The sequence below is a fragment of the Carassius carassius genome, chromosome 16, assembly GCF_963082965.1.
Source record: "Carassius carassius chromosome 16, fCarCar2.1, whole genome shotgun sequence".
Classification (NCBI taxonomy): domain Eukaryota; kingdom Metazoa; phylum Chordata; class Actinopteri; order Cypriniformes; family Cyprinidae; genus Carassius; species Carassius carassius.
Genome location: NC_081770.1, coordinates 19,218,238 through 19,227,187, shown reverse-complemented (window position 1 = coordinate 19,227,187; position 8,950 = coordinate 19,218,238). Strand labels below are relative to the sequence as shown.

At 33.7% G+C, this 8,950-nt stretch overlaps 1 protein-coding gene across 1 annotated transcript; it reads right to left on the bottom strand.

Annotated features, from left to right (window-relative positions):
* Positions 1–237: 237 nt before the first annotated feature.
* rab3b (RAB3B, member RAS oncogene family) lies at positions 238–2,960 on the bottom strand. The gene is made up of 4 exons (XM_059568695.1): positions 2,702–2,960; positions 856–974; positions 660–784; positions 238–588 (listed from the first exon to the last, which is right to left on the bottom strand). The coding sequence occupies exons 1-4, from the start codon at positions 2,924–2,926 to the stop codon at positions 404–406; spliced, it is 654 nt and encodes a 217-aa protein (XP_059424678.1). The 5' UTR covers positions 2,927–2,960; the 3' UTR covers positions 238–403.
* Positions 2,961–8,950: the final 5,990 nt, after the last annotated feature.

Sequence of the window (8,950 nt, the reverse complement as noted above, 5' to 3'; positions counted from 1 at the left end):
ATGTGTATACATTATTTTGTATGCATTTTCGAAAGAGTGCACATGTGCGTAAATGTGCATGGTAACCCTGGAGTGTGCTACAAAAGGAAACACGCGATGAATCGTACATCAAATAAAAGAAAAACGAGGGGAACAAAATAGTTAAGTAAAGTTAAGATGTTAGTGTAAATGAACTAATTCAAATTGATTATTTAGCTGAAGTTATTTTTTTTACTCCACTACCTGGGTGTGATGATGAAGGTGCGACCATGTTACTACGATATTGTCACTGGCTAGTTAAGTTTTTCCTAAAACGCATCATACTATGAAACGCACCCAAGATTGGTTCTAATTGCCATATAACAGAACATCAAACACCATCAGATCCGCTGCTGATAAGTTAGCTGATGAGTTGAGATGGAAATCAGCAACAATTCTGAGGTAGCTGGGGTGGCTTATCGGTTAGCCGGGTGGTTTTGGCACCGGTGACCATGGATGGATCCGTATCCACTCTCTCTGACATCTTCACGCAGATAATGTCAACCAAACGCTCAAATACTTGTCTGACGTTGATGTTCTCCTTGGCGCTAGCTTCGTAGTACTCAAACCCTGTGAGAACAAATCCGAAGAAATCAGATCAAAAACCAATGACTCAGATAACGGCTGGATCCATAACTCACCTAGCTGGTCGGCCAAGTGTTTCCCCTTCTCAAAAGGCACCACCCTCTCTTCATCCATGTCACATTTGTTCCCCACTAATATCACCTGAGCATTATCCCATGAATAGGTCTTAATCTGTGTTGCCCTGAAAGGAAAAACGCATTTATGGCACATAACTTCATCAGTAAATGTGGATTCCCTATTCAAGCTGCTCACCAGTCCTGCACTGCATTGAAGGACTCTTCATTTGTGACGTCGTACATGAGGATGAAGCCCATGGCTCCTCTATAGTAAGCAGTAGTAATAGTTCTATACCGTTCCTGTCCTGCTGTATCCTACAGACAACACAGAAAATCATGGATACATTGATAAGGAATATCATCATATGCTTTGGAATGAAAAACACATAGATTTAAAGGGATAGTTCAGCCAGAAATTAAAATTATTATGATTTACTCACCGTCAAGCCATCCTAGCTGTCTTCTTTCAGATGGATACAACTAGAGTTATATAAAAAAAATGTCCTGGCTCTTCCAAGCTTCATAATGGCAGTGAATGAGGGGGGAGATTTTGAAGTACAAAAAAGTGCATCCATCCATCATTAAAAGTCTCCACACGGCCCTGGGTCGTTAATAAAGACCTCTTAAAGTGAAATTATGCTTTGGTGTAAGAAAAGTATCCATATCTAAAACTTTATAAACCGTAATCGCTAGCTTTCGCTTACTGTTTTGTTTACATCAAAGGAAAATCAGTCTCCTTTAATCTTACATCAAAATCCTCCAACATGGCTCTTCACAAAGCCTCGTTTTGTACTTTTAATTTGAGATCAGTGTTTTGTTTTGCTCTTTCCTCCGGGCTTTCTCATTTGTCGCTCCTCACCAGAGCTTATGCTGCTACGCCATCTGCAGGAACGGCGGGGCTTCAAAATCTCAGCACCCATTCACTGCCATTATAAAGCTTGGAAGAGCCAGGACATTTTTTAATATAAATCTGATTGTATTCGTCCGAAAGAAGAAAGTCATATGCACCTAGCTTGAGGGTGAGTAAATCATTGGGTCATTTCAACTTTTGAGTGAACTATTCCTTTAAGGCCATTCACACAAAGAACAAGAACTGTAAAGATAGCAATAACAATAATATTAGCACCCACACCAACGGTCAATAACATTACATTTATTATTACGGAGTGTATATGTATATGTTACAATCACTTAAACTTTATAAACTTTTTTTTAATTTATTAAACATTTATATAATTTTTTTATATAAAAAACAGATACATTCATATTAATTCATTATATATATATAAAATTATACATTTTATTTATTTTAATCTCATGACTTTTCCATTTCCGGAAAGTCAAAGATGCAATTCACACCTTGGTGGCATTGTTATTTATAACAGTGTAACATATCATGACCTTCAATGCTCCATGAATGCAACCGATAACCAAACATGAGGGGAACAAACTAAATGAATGGTTTGGTGAAACGTCGTAATTTCTCTATTTTAGGCCCATCTTAATTTAAGATCATTTTGTTTTGCTCCACTTGGCGTCGGTTTCCCATCAGGTGTTTTGAATGAGAGCCTATTTTTAACATCTCACGATCAGTACACCCAGATTATGAATTATCACAAACTGTGGCTGTGTCATACTTGTCAGCCGGTGCTCTCGTGTGCTTTCGATCTCTCTCCCCACCCCTTCTTAGCCTCAGGGTCCGCTTTAATTGGCTATGAGAATCTCTTTCTGCCAGGGAGCATAATGGAGTGCTGCTTCCATGACAACCAGCATCGATGATGCATGTGGGGGGGAAAAATAATGCGCTTGCTTTCTTTTCCTCCAGAAAAAGATGGCTTTCATTCACAGCCTGGTGGAAGGTGATTGTGGAAGGTAGAGGATGCGCACTTCACATAATACAGCCGGATGCGGTTCGAGTTTAATGATATCAGCCAATCACATTAGAGCAACAAACAATCTGTGGCTAAAAATAACCTCATTTTCATTCACATATTACATTACTATGCATTTAATTACACCAATATGGCTGCTCCAGCACTCACCCATATCTGGAGCTTCACTCTCTTGTCGTTCCTGTAAACCGTCTTCACCTTAAAGTCGATGCCGACCGTGCTGACGAAAGAGTTGCTAAAAGAGTCATCTGCATATCTGAATAAAAAGCTGGTCTTTCCTACACTGCTGTTGCCAATGATCAGGAGTTTGAACATGTAGTCGAAGTTTTGATCAGATCCATCTCTTTGCCCAAAGCGTTGATCTGCTTTTGCCATCTATGAACAGAGACAAGAGAATAAATACCAGTATCAACCCTGTTACTGGTACTGACCAGAGGATGTATTTAAATATATATATATATATATATATATATTTATATATATATATATATATATATATATATATAAATAATATAAATTAATCTTAATTTATTATTCTTATTAGTTATATTAATTAAAATTAATAAAATGACTAATTTCATTATTTTTAATCTCACAACATATGTATATATACACATACATACATTACACGTATTAAATCTAAAATTAATTACAGACAACAGTATAGAATAGATGTGCAAGATACATCAGAGACTAGTGTCCACCCTGTTACTGAATTATAAAAACTTATTTTTTTTAAATTATTATAATATTGAATCAATAAAATACATTTTAATAAGCATTTAAATGCCAAACATAAAATATATGAATACAAAATTAATAAAAAAAACAAGATCTATGTATCATCAAAACAAGTACTGAATGATGCATATGCCAATGCTTTAATTTCAAGCCTTCATTTCGTATTACAGTGATCTGTTTAACACAAACAATGTTAAAGCATCACAGAATCAACATAACAGGTTCAACCACAAGTGACATTCGTTAGCTATATCCATTCACAGGCATGAATATAATTGCATAACCAGAAGATGTTATTTTGACCATGTAAACACACGAGCTCATTCATAACTGTCATGGAGACATTAACGGCATCCTGACGGACGACATTCACCGACAAACATCTATAAATGACAAGCAGCCGTGAGTGAATGGCGTATGATGGAGAAGCTCACCTCGGATGTAGCGCAGCTCTCGTCTGGTGCTCTTCTCGGTGGGCGTTTATGGACGCTGCAGCACCTGAAGACGCTGTGAACGCGTCCAAAACGCCTGCTTTACGTGCGTATTATCGCGTATTTTAGCGAATGACACCGGTTTTATGCACCGGGTTCATCTGACAGCGCGCTCTGTACAGCAGGGTGGGGCAATGGACGCAACTGACCGGCGTTTATAACTCTCTAACTTATTGAACTGCATTGAAACACTAAGCCACACTAACAAATGAAATGACATTACATTAGATATCAAAATACACCCCCCCCCCCAAGAAAAATAAAACCAATTAATCAATCAATCAATCAATCAATCAATCAGTCAGTAGGCTAAATAAATAAATAAATAAGGAAGAAGTGTACATGCAAATTTTAAGAAAACTTTTTTACTAATGTTTTAAACTATTAAATATGGTTAACTTATAAAAATACAATCTCAGTGAGCTTTAAAAAAGCGAATTTGTAAAAAAAAACAAAAAAAAAAACGTTGATGTCAGTGCGCATGCGTATTATTTGTTGTTGTTTCTTCGCAACGTTGCTGAGTCTGAAATGCATTAAACAGCGTTTTGGATTCGTTTTCGTGGATCTGTGTGAACACAGATCTTGTAACAACCTTGACCTCTGTACATTAAAAATACAAAGGATTCTTTAAATTCTGTTTATAACACTTCGTTGTCATGTAAACGTACTTTAAGATACTTTTCACAACCAAAATATTTTTTTTCCTTCCTGTGAATTGTATTTTATTAATAATGTGACATTAACCAAAAGATTACATTCGAAATGACTAGAATTCGCAGAATAATGGTAAATGTAACACAGGTAAACACATAAAGACAGCAGAGAGCAATGAGATTTCTTTACAAAGGTAAATTAAGGAATTATATTTACTTAATTTTTCAATAAACCGATTTTATTGTGAATATTAATGTACTTGTTCATCACTGTGTCATTGTTTTATTCGCAAGAACAACAAAGTTACGAAACGCGCTCTGTAGAGCAGTTTGTCCATTTATGGCTACTGTAGAAACATGGTGGGGACTTCCATGTAAGGGGACCCGCGGTGTATGTAGATAGAAATAGGCAAATAGCTCAATCTAAGGTAATAAAAACATAACGGTTCATTAAGAAAGGCCTTTATACACCTTTGAAAAGTACAAAGTTATGTATATTATATTGGATTTCTGTAAATAGATCGTTGTAAATATTACACATTGCTCCTTTAAGAAAATGTCCTTATACTTAATAAATAATAATTGTATTTTAAAAACCAAAAAAGATGCATGATGCTAATATAAATGCAATATAAGTCCGTTTTAAAGCACAGCGTGCTGAAACATAATTTCGACAATATTCCCAATTTAGCATGGCCTTTGTACGCTATTTCTTAAATGCTGTTTAAAATGAAGTTCAAAGACATTTTGGCGAACTTTATGAATCCACTAAAAATGCGGCCAGTTGGTTAAAAGTCTTGACCAAAATGGCTCAGAAAAGTGAAGTTGGTTTTGAGAAATTCAAGCATCAGTTGCATGTCACATTTGTTTTCACAAAACACAGAATTAGTGAAGCTTTATTATGAATAACACCAAAATGGATAAACAAAAACATTAATGTATGCTCTCAGGGTATTTGTGGATCTCACACACAACCAGGCTACAGATGTGTTTATTAATGAGGAAAGACGCCTGGTTTTTTTTGGTAAACAGGCCTGAACACCTTAAATGCTATTTAATTACGATCATGTAGTAATACTATACATAAGGAAGAACTAAGTGCACCATTTAGGCAAGAAGTGGATGCATAAACATCTACATCTACGACTTTTATTTTGTTGGAAACATATTTATGGCATAAATAAGTTTCCTTTTTGCAACTGTAAGCACAAAATGATCATATAACCACATTAGTACAGCAGCCTATTTCGTGCCATATGCTAATCAGGACATTTTCTGGGAGTCAAATGAGAACCGAATCTGCATACATGGTAGCAGATAATCAGGATGTATAAATATTTTCAGATGCCATATCTATTGTGAGTCTGTTTAACTCATATCTACTGAACGATATCTAACACATATCTCCTCATCTGACTGCAAAGACCCTCACAGGCCTCCATACACTGTTACAGAGCGTTTCTTTCCCAAGGTGACCCCAACAATACATTATCATATATATATCTATCATCTTCGGTTATATATCATTAGAAAAAAGATTTCACTTTCTGGTAGTGTACATTCTGACCCATAAGAATGGGAATTTGTTAAGGAATCAAACTACACTGGTTGCACTGTATATTTGATTCATTAAACTGAACTCATAAAAGCCACTTTATCTACTGCCACCATGTGGACATGTAGCATTTTGCAGGGTTATTTGATGGCATGACACTTCACAATTAATGTCAATGTCAAATGTTGGGCCCTAAAACAGAGAATTACAAAGTCATTCATCTTGGGTAAAAACATAGAGCTGATGATAGATCTAAAATTTGACTGCTCACCACAATGAATTGAACGGCTCTGAAAAAAAAAAAGAGATTATTACATGATTATTAACAGTTTATGACATTGTTATTACAGGAGTTAATAGACTGATCTATAAAGCAGAACTCACTGGTATGATGGCACTGATTGTGTCTTTCTTTGAGAAGTACTGCATCTATAGCTGCACACAGAAGATTTGGAGTAGTGGTCTGTTTAATATTTTAATATATTTTACAGTACATTCTCACTGATTGCTTAGACTGTAAACACATTTTTGTTTTTATTAATAATCTTCCTCTTACCTCTATCAATTTCAGATCCAGATTTCTCCTGAACCATATCAAGGTTGAGAATAGACCCTAATGTCTATAAAATAAAGAAAATAATGAAAAACAAATGATAAACTGTAAATCTCTAATTTAACATTTAAATATGAATGAGGTAACTAATAGCTTATCTTTGGTGAAGCCCCGAGGTCCTGCTACCAGCTACAAATACAACAAACTCCACTTTCTGACCATAACCAAACTAACATTAATATTGAAACAAATCACACACCAGAAGAATACAACTTGCCAAATGTATCAGGTCCAGCTGAGATACAAATGGACTCCAGATAAAATCATACAAGCCCTGAATTCTGAATAACTGAAGAATCAAATCACTATATTTATGAATAAAAAAATTTAAACAACCAAAGATGGTGTTAATTTGGCGACAAATGAAGTCAATTACATATTTCAAAAAGCAGCATATGTACAGTAAGTGAATTGAAAAAGAAAGGCTAAATTAATAAAAAAAAGAATATATATATATATATATGAAAAATGGTTTGACTGCAAAACATTAAGAGAATAACTTAGAAAATGATCATATCTGAAACATAAGGAACAATACAACACCAAAATAAGAAATGAATACTGTTCAAGATTAAAACACTACAAAGACATTAGTGCAAAAAAGCAACACTTTTAGATCGACAGACAATAGATAGATAGATAGATAGATAGATAGATAGATAGATAGATAGATAGATAGATAGATAGACAATAGATAGATAGATAGATAGATAGATAGATAGATAGATAGATTGATAGATAGACAATAGATAGATAGATAGATAGATAGATAGATAGATAGATAGATAGATAGATAGATAGATAGATCGACAGACAGACAATAGAGATAGAGATATACAGACAATAGATAGATAGATAGACAGACAATAGATAGATAGATAGACAGACAATAGATAGATAGATAGATAGATAGATAGACAGACAGACAATAGATAGATAGACAGACAATAGATAGATAGATAGATAGATAGATAGATAGATAGACAATAGATAGATAGACAGACAATATATAGATAGATAGATAGACAGACAATAGATAGATAAATAGATAGATAGATAGATAGATAGATAGATAGATAGATAGATAGATAGATAGATAGATAGATAGACAGACAATAGATAGATAGACAGACAATAGATAGATAGATAGATAGATAGATAGATAGATAGATAGATAGATAGATAGATAGATAGATAGATAGACAGAAAGACAATAGATAGATAGATAGATAGATAGATAGATAGATAGACAGACAGACAGACAATAGATAGATAGATAGATAGATAGATAGATAGATAGATAGATAGACAGACAATAGATAGATAGACAGACAATAGATAGATAGATAGATAGATAGATAGATAGATAGACAGACAGACAATAGATAGATAGATAGACAGACAGACAGACAGACAATAGATAGATAGATAGATAGATAGATAGATAGATAGATAGATAGATAGATAGATAGATAGATAGACAGACAATAGATAGATAGATAGACAGACGGACAATAGATAGATAGATAGATAGATAGATAGATAGATAGATAGATAGATAGATAGATAGACAATAGATAGATATAGATAAATAGATAGATAGACAGACAATAGATAGATAGATAGACAGACAATAGATAGATAGATAGACAGATAGATAATAGATAGATAGATAGATAGATAGATAGATAGATAGATAAATAGATAGATAGATAGATAGATAGATAGATAGATAGATAGATAGATAGACAGACAGACAATAGATAGATAGATAGATAGATAGATAGATAGATAGATAGATAGATAGATAGATAGATAGATAGATAGATAGATAGACAGACAGACAGACAATAGATAGATAGATAGACAGACAGACAATAGATAGATAGATAGATAGATAGATAGATAGATAGATAGATAGATAGATAGATAGATAGATAGATAGATAGATAGATAGATAGATAGACAGACAATAGATAGATAGATAGATAAATAGATAGATAGACAGACAATAGATAGATAGATAGATAGATAGATAGATAGATAGATAGATAGATAGATAGATAGATAGACAGACAGACAATAGATAGATAGATAGATAGATAGATAGATAGATAGATAGATAGACAGACAATAGATAGATAGATAGATAGATAGATAGATAGATAGATAGATAGATAGACAATAGATAGATAGATAGATAGATAGATAGACAGACAATAGATAGATAGATAGATAGATAGATAGATAGATAGATAGATAGATAGATAGATAGATAGATATACAGACAATAGATAGATAGATAGATAGATAGATAGATAGATAGATAGACAGACAATAGATAGA

Coding starts and splice junctions, on each gene's coding strand:
- rab3b (XM_059568695.1), bottom strand. CDS start 2,926: ATGGCAAAAGCAGATCAACGCTTTGGGCAAAGAGATGGATCTGATCAA. Junction 975..2,701: donor GAGTGAAGCTCCAGATATGG/GTGAGTGCTGGA, acceptor TGTTGTCTGTAG/GATACAGCAGGACAGGAACG. Junction 785..855: donor TTCAATGCAGTGCAGGACTG/GTGAGCAGCTTG, acceptor TTTTCCTTTCAG/GGCAACACAGATTAAGACCT.